General features: G+C 39.1%; 1 protein-coding gene across 2 annotated transcripts in view; it reads right to left on the reverse strand.

Annotated features, from left to right (window-relative positions):
• Window positions 1–12,785, reverse strand: part of LOC139141355 (transcription elongation factor SPT5-like) — a 177,715-nt gene that overhangs the window by 49,163 nt on the left and 115,767 nt on the right. For both annotated transcript variants that reach the window (XM_070710989.1, XM_070710988.1), the window contains exons 4-6: window positions 8,049–8,187; window positions 3,611–3,742; window positions 539–641 (exon numbers count right to left, since the gene is read on the reverse strand). In XM_070710989.1, the coding sequence (XP_070567090.1) occupies window positions 539–641; window positions 3,611–3,742; window positions 8,049–8,187 (374 nt within the window). The remainder of the gene's footprint in view (window positions 1–538; window positions 642–3,610; window positions 3,743–8,048; window positions 8,188–12,785) is intronic.

Raw genomic sequence — 12,785 nt, forward strand, 5'->3', positions numbered from 1 at the left:
TATTTATTTATTAAAACTATGGTCTCATCATACCACCTGTCAGACATGCAAATTTCCTTTCTTACGAACATTAAAAAAGATCAATACTCTTTCTTTTGCCAACACAGATGCAACTTATTCCCCTAGTTTCCTTGAAAATATTGTGTATGGCTGTCAAGAATCTATGTCGACAAAATTACAAAATTGCTATCTCCTCCGCGGAAAAGGGGTTTATCTTCTCATTATTCACAGTGTAGAGAAATCAGAAAATTATGATTATCAGAACTATGTTGCCAGAATTTTGAAATATGGACCGAGTTGTTCTGTGTACCGAAGAAATTTGCTTCAGTTCAGTGAGTGATCTCCGTGTGTACAGATCACGGAGAATTGTGGGTAGCTTCACTTACTGTGAGACGCACAATGTATTACACACTTTACTTGGTGGACACTGGACACTGTTTAAGGAGAACTTATAGATGAAAATCTATGAAAATAAGTTTAATATGATCCTTCAAAAAATTGTGGGAAGCTTGAGTTATTTTTTTGTAATAAATCTCACCTCTTCCTTCTGATGTGTATATGCAATATATTTCCTCATTAGAGCTATTGCAGTTGCTTTCTCTTCACCAATCTTACACTTCACCATCCATAAATTTGGATCCCTGGTTTAATGAAATCAACATTTACTGATTAACACGTTTTTTAGCACTTTTGCATCTATCATTGAACGCTCAACTTTATGTGAATATTGATACAGTCCATGAATTCATCAGACACTGAGTGTGTTTCCTTTGAAATTTAATGAGTTGATAAGGAACTTCCTAAGAAGGTTTCAGATGCCGCTGCGCTGGCGACAAGTTTATGTAAACATATAGATACTGTGTAGCTGACTGTGTGCATGCAACCGACTGACGTGAACGTCATATATTCCTAGCTGCATGAATACGTACTGCTACATTAGTGATTCATGTGATTTATTCAAAAATAATGGGCAATATGATACAGTGAGATTAAAACAGAAGTTTCAGCCCAGTAAAATTTATGCGTGAATCATCAAACACGAAATACGACAACTAAATGTGAATGTAGCAACAGATCGCGGTTACAAAAATGGTTTTGGCGGCAATGTTGAAAGTTGCCTGCATGCACACAATACACGAAAGGACAGGCTCCCTGACAGCTGGTGATACACCAGTGTGAGAACGCACCAGAGTGTTGACAACGTTCTTCAAAATATCGAGTTCTACTTAAGGTGGCAACCAAGTATTTACGAGTATACAAAATCAGAACACAACATACATGATCAACCTTCTTGTCAGTGCTACAGGTGTCAATCATTCTGATGTGATCGTTGGACCATCTAACGGGTTGGAGTTATTGAACTTTTTTGATGAGGCTGTTTGAGTTACGGATAATTTTGGAAATCCATGTTTGGCCATTGGTGACTCTGTGATTATGGATAATTGCAGTTTTCACCACGTGCAATATGTTGAACAAAATCTCCAACGACTATTGCAGGGGAGGGGCATTCAACTGATTTACCAGCAACCATACAATCTGCAGTTCAACACTTGTGAGCTGTATGTAAGCTTAGATCTAATCAAGATTTCGCCTACACGTTCACTGAACTAGCGACCGCTAATGCCATAGCAAACGTTACTCTCAGTGCTTGTCATTTCTGTGCGAGAGAATGTGGTTACATTTGAAAACGGGACCATCATCATTCATAATATCGCTATTACGCACGTACATTTGTGCCAGCCCGGCGAGAGGAAATGAACCAGCGTGCAGCGCGATGTTGACTCTCAGAATTAAAGTTCGCGTATATGTTTTTTTTCTCTCTTGAAATGTGAGTGAATCTTTCCAATTTCACACATGTTAAAACGTTTGTCTGTCAGTCAGGACTCTGCGCAGTGCAGTGTAGCATACCACCTTCGGTAGTTGCTTGGTTGCAGACATAACAATTTATTCATAAAATTTTCTTTCAGTATGGCAAGAAATAACAGTAGAAGTTGACTTGAAGTTGACATTTGTTGATCATGAACACGAGATTTGTGATGGTCTAGAAGTGTCCAATCTTTGATTTAATTTGATATTGTTTACCAGATACAAAGATTATGGATGTGAACTTTGGAATAGGAAGCAATTATGATCCATGGTAGTAAATTCCTGTTGAATACAAACTGCTGTGATATTCTTGAGTAGTTCAATTTTGAATGTAGTAAAATTTAGTAATTGAAATGAAATAAAAAATCTGTCCTGTGTCTGTTTCTGTGCCCAAACTTTACTGTGTAATCTTGGGATTATAATACTGATTATTTTCACAAGGAGGCAACATACAGCTTCCACGTGCCATCAATAAACAAGAGGCCCATCATTTGCCATGACCTCAGTGCAACCTTTCATCCTGGTATTTTCATTGTTGAGTTCACTAGTTTGAATATATTCAGTGAAAATAGATGTGGCGCACGGGTGTTGTCTGCACCAGTAAGTTTTATTTGTTGGTGCTGACTTGTCTGGTGAGTCTGTAGCTATATTAATATTACATCATTGAGGCGGTGAAGTCTCTGAGGAAGTTTCTTATCAACTCATGAAGTTTCAAACGAAACACACTGATGAATTCATGGGATGCATCAATATTCACATGAAGTCGAGCATTCGATGATAGATGCAAAAGAGTATAACAAAGTCCCATAAGTGAGGGTAGAGATATGGTTCTGAACTGTATCATATAAAAACGAACAAGCAAACAAACAAACAAATAAAAAATACCATCAAGGACAGTGTGCTCACATTTGGTTTGAATCAGTCCATTCAAGAAATATTAAAACCAGAAAAACAAGAATGACAAAAGTAAATAAGGTCTGAAACTTTAGGAACACTCATAGCATGGGAATGTTTCAACACAATCCCTCTTAGTTTGAGCATAGTCGATGATTTGAGCAGGTTTCTATTATGTAACAGTTCATGAATAATGACAAGAAATGACTCATTTTGTAGGCTGTTTCATTTAATACCACCACTCCCATACATTTGCAGGATTTTCCAGTTTTTTTTGCCTCATTTGCATATTTTGAAGAAATTCACATCTCTCATGGGAGATTTTGAGTTGGACGGACATATATCTGCACATATACTAACATACATATATACATACATACATACATACATATATACATAACAGACGCCACCGACTCATCATATAAGCTCTTTTTGGTATTTATACACATACCACTGAAATATGACCTAATAAAAAAAATACCCTCAAGTAAAGTGCGCTCATATTTGGTTTGAATTGGTCCATTCAAGAAATATTTTAACCAGAAAAACATCATAAGCTGTTTCACTTACTGCCACCACTCCTGCACATTTGCAGGATTTCCCCTTTTTCTTACCCCATTTGCATATTTTTGAAACTGACATGTTCATTTGAACAACGTCACATCTTAACCCCTGGACCGCACATACATACATACATACAGACTTACAGATGCCACCGACTCACCATATAAGCTCTTTTTGGTATTTATATACATACCAAGTATGAGCTAAAAATTAATAAATTACTGATATCCTTAATTCTATGATGTACTTCCTAACAAACTCATTTTCAAATACATAGTTTACTTACTTGACACCAGGTAGCAATCCTTGTTGGGTTATGTCATCAGACATTTCATACTCTCCCTCATAGCGACCACTAACTGATGAATCTGCATACTTTCGTTTATAATATTCCTCAATTTCATCTTCTTTCTGCTCTCTACCGTGAACAAAAAAGAAATTACTTTTCAAACTTTACAATTAAATGTTATTTATTTGTATACACAGAAAAAAGTGCAACATTGGCACAATTATATGGAACATAAATATAAACTAATGTGCAGATTTCACAATGATATCACAATTTTAGTATCATTTTACAGCTTTGACTGCAGAGTTAAGAATTTTTTGAAACTGGAGGTCTCTTTCATGGTTACTTATCAATAGAACAAGTCATCGCTGATAACACAGTCCTCGCTCGCACAATTAATTGACATGCACATACACATTACAATACAATGTCTGTGTGCCAAGTTTGAATGACATCTGTTCAGGGATAGTTGAGTTATGGTTCAAAAACATAACAAAATCGCAACAAAATGGCCGCTGGTGGCCCTATTGGATGGTATCGTGAAATAAATTAAAGTGCATATATACGCCATAGTTCTTTATCTGTGTACCAAAACTGAACAAAATTGGTTCAGAAATAGATGACATATGCCATATTGAGCCATATTGGATCGTATTGTAAAATCAGATGTGAACTGAATGTGCTCATGTGTTTTACAAGAGTTTCATTAATAGTAGTACACTTCATACAACAATAAGATATCTGTTATATCACTATATGTGGAAGGTTTAATCAACTTTCGTACAGTACTCTCGGGGTTAAATCACTTGTTACAAAAATGTATTTAATATGCAAATAAGGTATTTATTAACGTGACACTGCTCAATGCTTCATGGGACAATTAGATTTCTATCAGATTAGCATTTGTAGCATGTTTCATTACATTCAATGCTGAAATTTTAAAGTAATATCACTCATGACAAAGTTCATTGAATATGCAAATGAACCCTTAATTAACTTGACACTTTTCAATGATTCATAGCACAATTAGAAATTCATCAGATCAATATCTGTAGCAGGTATCACCAAATTTGGTGCAGTAATTTCAGAGTTTGTACCTTATTACAAAGCTTTTTAAATTGTAAACGAACCCTTAATTAACTTCACACAACTAAATGCTTTACAACACAGTCACATATCTGTTGGGTCAGTATCTGCAGCAGATTTCATCACATTTGGTGCATCTATTTCGGAGTTATATGACAAATTACAAAACTTCATAAAATTGTAAATGAGCTATTTATTAACTTTACACTAATTACAAAGTTCATTAAAAATGCAAATGAACCCTTAATTTACTTGACACTGCTCAATGTTTCATAGCACAATAAGATATTTATCAGATCAATATCTGTAGCAGGTTTCACCGAATTGGGTGCCATAATTTCAGAGTTATATACCTAATTACAAAGTTCATTAAATATGCAAATGAACCCTTAATTAACTCCACACTACTAAATGCTTTACACCACAGTTAGATATCTGTTGGATCAGTATCTGCAGCAGATTTCATCAAATTTGGTGCAGTTATTTTGGAGTTATATGACTAATTACAAAACTTCATAAAATATGGAAATGAGCTATTTATTAACTTGACACTGCCAATACTTCTCAGTACAATTAGATATATATCAGATCAATATTTGTTTCATGTATCATCAAATTTGGTGCAGGCATTTCAGAGTTATATCACTAAATACAAAAGTTCATTAAATATGCAAATAAGCAGATAATTGACATGACACTCACAGTACCATCATAATGATCTGAGATTGTCATCTGTTAAAAGTTTCATGAGATTTGACCAGTATTTTTTGATATATGTTGACACTGTCATTACTGTCTCCATAGGGAAACCATTGTATGAAAAAAAATGATATTGCATAACTTCATTATAATTATATGCAAGGTACACTAACCAAAATTTAATCAGTTCTTGCAAGTAGCATATGGTACCTGTCTACCAAATCTGACTTGAATCTGTTCAGGTGTTTTTGAGTTATCGTGTAAATAGATAGACAGACAGACAGACACACTCACACACACACGGACAGAGAGACAGACATCCCTATAACATTAGCCCATGTGTGTGAACACGTGAGCTAATAAATTAACGTGCATATGTATGCTACAGTACTTTATCCTTGCACAGAGTTTGAAAAAAATTAGCTCAGGAATGACAGAGAAACAGCTGCTGATAGAAGGACGGATGGATATAGTTTCATCAAATTTGATGCACAACATCGCTAGATGGTATATCACACTAATTATGATAGGTCATTAAATATGCAAATTAACAATTAATTGACATTGTACTGCTTAATATCTTCATAAGTATTACAGTACTAAGAGATCAACATCTGTACCATGTTTCATCAAATTCGATCCAGTATTTCTGGAGGAAAGTTAATTAAATATACAAATAAGGAATTAATTCGTGTGATACTGCTAAGTGTCTTTGTACACTATTGTTAGACTGGGTGCTAAAAATCAGTACCAAGTTTCATGAAATTTGCTACAGTATTTCTAGACATATCATCCTAATTACAATAAATTAACAGCGTATTTTGCTCGAAAATCACTTTTTCGCAAATATTCATTTAATTTTAATTAACTTGGTAACCAAAGATTAAAATATTGGTTGGGTTTACCTTTTAGGATTTCAAGTAGTCATAAGTTGCGTGATACAAAGGTGTTAATTTATGCAAATGTATGCAAATCGCCTGATTTCCTGGCTTCTTTTTTCTTACAATTTTAAGATTTCAAAAGAATTTAACTCCACTCTGACTGGGTCAATTTTTCCGAAATGTTAACATTATGTACTTTAAATACTATATAACAAAACAACTATTTTGTTTGCCAATAAAGTCCTTACATTCTGAATAAGAAGCATTTTAATTTTGATAATCATGGTTTTAATCACTTTTTCGGAGTGTCAATCTTTCAACCCAAGCCATTTTAGAATGAGGATAGATAATGCAAAATAAAATAGCCATTTTTTTGCTCACGTGTTGACACACGTGAGCATATGTCGCAGCGATGTCTGTCTGTCTGTGTGTCTGTCTGTTTGTCTGTCTGTCTGTCTGTCTGTGCCTCAAAAACGGCTCATCAGATCAGAATCAAATCTGGTACATAGATTCAGTTTGCAAATGGCAAGAACTGATTAGTTTTTGGTGGGTGTGGCTTGCTTACTTTTTGCTCATTTGCATAATTAATGATTTTAGAAAAAAAAACGGATATATATTGACAACAACTGCACACAATTTGATGAGATTCGCTACAAATGTTGACCATATCAAGATAAATCAGCTGTGAAAGGTATGAAGGGGTAACATAAAAGATAATGGATAATTTGCATATTTAATGAACTTTCCTTATTAGGGATATATATCTGATTTGACTTGATCAAAATTGGCAAAACTTGGTATGTATATTGAAGATACTATGATTTAACATTATTGAAAGTCATTAAGCATTTGTACTTCATCAAACTTGCATATTTAATGAACTTTCCTAATTAGGGATGTTTATCTTCATTGACTTGACCAAATTTGACGAAACTTGCTATGTACATTACAGATACTATGATACAACATTGAAAGTCATTAAGAATTTTTACTTTAGCCAATTCCTTATTTGCAAGTTTAATGAACTTTCCTAATTAATGGTATTTATATGTCTTGACTAGACCAAAGTTGACGAATTGCTTTTTAAATTAAAGATATTATGATAAGAGATTATTGAGAGTCATTTAACATTTTAACTTCAGCCAATTTTTAATTTGCATTTTAATGAGAACATTTGCATATTTTAATGAACTTTCATGATTTGGGATATATACTTGGCTTTAGAATCAATCTGTGGTGAATATTATTCATTATGTTGATCATAACACTTTCAATGAAGTTGCAAACATGTGGCGAAGGTTCAAATTTACACATAACAGCAATATATAAAGTAACACGTGAGCATTTACAGTTCATATCTGGTTCTACATATACTCTTCTTTCAAATGATATATTACATTTCAGAAGATAACATCAAGTTTTTGATTTAAATTAATTTTTATCATTAATACCAAATTTTAGGTTTTTTACCCAAAATACACGCTAACTTCATCAATCGAGTAAACTACTTCTACCATAACTAAATTTTAGAGTCTCTGCTTTTTGAAAATGTATAGTATGAGGGGGTTTACTTGTCATCTTTGATAAGAAATTTTGCTTGAAAAAATCTATGTTGGCAACATGCAGCTCCACCTTAATTATCCAAAGAACAAGTTTAGAATGCAAGAATTTGACAGATGATGGACAACAAAAAGACAGACAACCACTTTTCTTGATAAGCTCTGTGTCGTTGACGGCAGTGCTAAAAAGGTGTACACGAAGCTGCCTACCGCCACATCTGATGTAACCTTCTTGCACCATGGCTATCTCCTTCAAATTCTGCAGACACTGGATTCCTGTCGATCAAATCTTGAAAGCCTTCTTCTACTTCATCTTCTTCTTCATTTGTGTCATAATCATCATCAACATCTGAAATAATACAGTTTTCATCATAAGCACACATAAAGATAGTGTAATTCCCTTCTAATATGCTTCTTCTGTTATTGGTAGGAAGGCCAAGTCTGCAAACTTATATTTTATTGCTACATTTATGATAGTGTTGCAAGATCTTTCTTAGCTTGATATATTTTTTGCACATTATATTTGATGAAACATCAAATTGCATGAGAAAATACTGATTCTACTTATTCAACACAGACAAACATACTGTATGGATATTGCATAACTTATGACATGAATTACTACTACATCACCATTTAATTGTCCCTACTCAGAAAGCAGTAATTTTCAAATAGGTGGTATCGCAGATACCTCCTGTGGTATACCTCTAACCCTTGAGGGACTCATGAGTTTGCACGCATAACGACACCATACTTTGATATTTGCCAACAGTCATTTCTGTTTAGAACGGCACCTACCTATGGTGCTGTCATCAGCACAGTCATGGAAATTCTCTATATCATAATAGTATACCAGCCATTTTGTTAATGTATCATGAATGAATTACATGTATCTCAATCGTATTTTTAGTTTTTCACTGAACAATTCACAGCTTTAATCTTCCTCAAATGAATCAGATTGCATGAGGTTCTGAGGTTGTTAAGGTAGCTGGAAAGGGTATTTTTCATCCAAAAGCTTCATGTAACAAGTCATTGTTGATGACACAGTCTCCACTTGTTAATGAGTACTTTGATTTCAAGTCCTTGGAGAGGATAGAGTCCTATTCATTAATTAGGTCTGTGATTAACCCTTTTCCTGCCGAGCGCCCCTGTCCGTTATCCTGCCAAGTCGGTCAAAACCGGCCCCCTTTTCCGTGTCTACAGAAGATAGGCTCTCCTGCACGCTTTCCTGCCAGGCATTTGGCGGGAAAATACCGCATTTTCGGGGTACGATTACCGACCATATACGTGTTAGACTTCAAAAATTTTTGCATGCCCGTATAGAGGGGCAACCGCTGATGAGGTTGTGTCCAGAAAATGACGAGGTCACGGGCGTTGTTTGCCCCGGGGGACGTGCACTTTTATGCCCTTTTCTAGCTTACTTTCGCGGAAGTAAAGCTCGTTCGCCGGCACGCACGGCCACACCGGGGAAACGTCACCTCTCTCGTGGGTTAGTAGAAGACCCAGGGGTTAGTGCTATGGGTGCGGGAGCACCCTCAAACCTGTCCTGTTTCCCCTGGGTTGTGTCACTTGGCCACGTACTTTGAACGACTTGGAAGAGTCGCACATTGCAGTCTGCTTTGACGTAGTGTCAACGACATAGTTCCGCCATTGAAGGAAGGCGTGTACGTAGTTTGGCCAGTTCAGTGAACACTTAGCTCGTTAGTGTTACCGTTTCCTAACACGTTAGTTGTGCAGTTGTTACTAAGGTGCAGTTTTGTACCACCTTAGCTCTGGACAGTGCAACTGCTCTATGCACTAACCCCAACGACAGATGGTTGGTACAACGTCTACGTCGCACGAGCACAGCCTCCGTTGGGCTGTGCCCCTCCCACGTGATACAACGCACGTTCATCCATTACTATAGCGTCCTTACGGATCTGCCAAAACGAAAGTGGGGGTAAAAACAAAACAAACGAAAATATGCGATCCATAGATAGTATTTTATTCGGGAATAATTTACATTATGCCGAACAATAAATCTCGGAGTCTGTCTCGACGTCCGAGTGCATGGTCCGTGTTTCAAAAATTACAATCGGGGTGGCAGATCCGTGTTTCAAAAATTATAATAGGGGAATTGTACAATCCGTATAAACAAAACAAAACAAAACGAAAATATGCGATCCATAGATAGTATTTTATTCGGGAATAATTTACATTATGCCGAATAATAAATCTCAGAGTCTGTCTCGACGTCCGAGTGCATGGTCGTGTTACAAAGATTACAATCGGGGGATTGTACAAAATAATCCGTGTTTCAATTTACAATCAGCGGGATCGTAAAGCACAAACAAACGGCACAACCGTGCTCAAAATGTGATCATGGTCCGTGTTCAGAATACAGTCAAGCCACTGTTAGGCGAAGCTGTCCCCTGTCCGTTATTTACGTCGGGTTCTCTTGCTGATGGGTGTCGTCGGGGCTGTGTGAGTAGAGGTCTGCACGCCAATGCTCCTCTTACCTCGTAGCATCATGCGATGATGAAAAGCCGCAAAACACTCGCCCTCGTGAAGATGAACCCCGCACAGACTACATCCTTTGGACGTCTCAGACAGTCGTCCGCTCGCAGTGGTCTTACCCTCTCTGCTACATACTTTACAGCATTTCTGCCGCCCCTCCAAACGGCTGACAACGTGCATCGGCTGATTTTGTGGATTGATGTACGAGGCAAGAGAAACAGTGGCCTCGACCTCTCTCACACTGGGCTGCGATCGCCCACAATAACCGCCAATGAGTTGTTTCCCGACACGCAGATGAAACATCTTATGGGTCAGCTTACTATCAGGGTGTACATGCTTGAAGCATATATATGCATTTACCAGGGCAACATCAATCAGGTAACATGCCAGATATGTCCACCATCTGTGGTTCTTGCGCCCAGTGTGAAAGTACTTGCGCTTCTGGTTGGCTCGGTCGACGCCTCCCATGTACCGGCGATAATTATACAGCGACAGAGGCACTTGTCGCCGCTCGTCTCCATCCCCCACTGGCACGCACTCCAAGGGTGGATAGACCGTATTCAAGATCAGCACCTGAGCGTTACTATCCTGATAAGCAGTGATGTTAAGACGAGAGTCCGTTCTGGTCGTGGCTTTCATATCCCCAACAGACAGAGGAAGGCGCTTCCTCTTACCCGGCGGAATTAATTGAGGGGGCATGGTGCGACGATTACGGCGGTTGAAACTCCCGACCATGTAGATCCCGGTCTCCATCAGCTCTCTAGCAGTAACGACCGTGCTAAACAGGCTATCACAGAATAGGCTGTGATTATATCCACAGAATGGCTGGACCAGCTCCATCGTAATTCTTTTCACCACACCTCGCTCCTGCCGTCTCCCATCAGTCCGATCCCGATATTTCACACCTAGGTACGGTGCAAAGTTAGCTATGTATGCAGTGGTGGAGTCGCACAGCTGCCATATCTTGAAACCGTCTCGATCAGGCTTATGCGGTAATCTCTGCTTAAATTTAGAACGGCCCTTAATCGCACCATGCCCTCGTCGATGGAGATCTCTCTACCCATCTTATAATTATTTACGCACCGGTCAACTATGGGCTCCATCCATGGATTGATTTTATACAGGGGATCCTCCTGACACCGACGTCGGCGGCGTGCCTCATCAGGATCACGACGTGGATCGTTCTCTGGGTCTGCCAGATGAAAGTATCGCATAAGCTGCTGAAAGCGACTGCGGGTAATCACAGTAGAAATACCCTGGTTTCTCAGAAAGGGATCGCTAGACCAATAATCCTCCACTGATGATTTACGGTCGATACCCATACAGACTAAGACGCCAATGAACGCCTGCACCTCTCGGTAGTCAGCGTTACGCCAGTATTTATCTATTTCCTAGCGATATGTCGCTGGTGGAATTTGGCGTATTTATTAGTCTCGTCCTTGGCCAATCTGATCAGTGTAGCTGGAATAAACTTAAAAAAGTAATCGAGCTCACGGGCGTGGCTGGGCAAGGTGAAAGTCGGTCCTCTCTCATGGTCAAAATCGGTCCTCCTCAAATATATTAGCATCGGTAGTCTCCGACATACGCCAGACAGGAGGTGTGTCGTCCTCCGCCAACACAGCAGCAACGTCATCATCGTCGTCAGAGCTTGCCTCACCTACGTACTGCCTGTCATAAAAGTCATCGTCCTCTGCCGCATCCTCGTCAACCTCCGAGTCGGACTCAGCGGTGATATCACCGTCGTCTGGGCGTCTGGGCCTGAACTCGCCCGTAGCGGCATCAAGGATCATATCTGGCTCAAAATCAGGTGGGCTATCCTGATAACGAACCCTCCGCACTATCTTTTTCGGCGGGGACATCGCAGCACACGAAACTATGGCAGGAGCGGGCTCGGCAGCCTCTGCTGATGACGAGGACTCAAGCTCTTTCGCACTGGGCACAGGAACCTCTCCTGACGCAGGATGAGGGCTCATAGTAGCAACAGGTGGTGTCTCTCCCGGAGCAGCCGGGGGAGAACCAATGGCATCAGCCGTCTCATTACTCACTGTCTCACTAGCAGCAGCAGACGTAGTCTGTGCAGGTGAAGTATCTCCCACAAGAGCAGATGTAGTCTCTGCAGGTGAAGTAGTCTCTCCCGGAGCAGCCGGGTGAGAACCACTGGCAACCGGTGACCCGTCATCATCCTCATCGGCAGAACGATCGGTCTTACGTTTACGCTTACCACTGGGTTTTTCAGCCGGAGATGGCTTCGCCTTACGGGAGCGTTTCTTGCCCGACTTCTTAGAACGTTTACTAGGGACATCACAACGATCGCTACCACTACCGCCCGGAGACTCTGCATCTTTGAGCTTCAGTCGTCTGCTCGCCTTCAGAAAACTTTTGCGGTCCGTCAAGCTCATGTCTGGAACAGTGTCGACAGACTAGCAGGTCCCTCCCTTTTAAAGCCACAGG

The sequence above is a fragment of the Ptychodera flava genome, chromosome 9 (assembly GCF_041260155.1).
Source record: "Ptychodera flava strain L36383 chromosome 9, AS_Pfla_20210202, whole genome shotgun sequence".
Lineage (NCBI taxonomy): Eukaryota > Metazoa > Hemichordata > Enteropneusta > Ptychoderidae > Ptychodera > Ptychodera flava.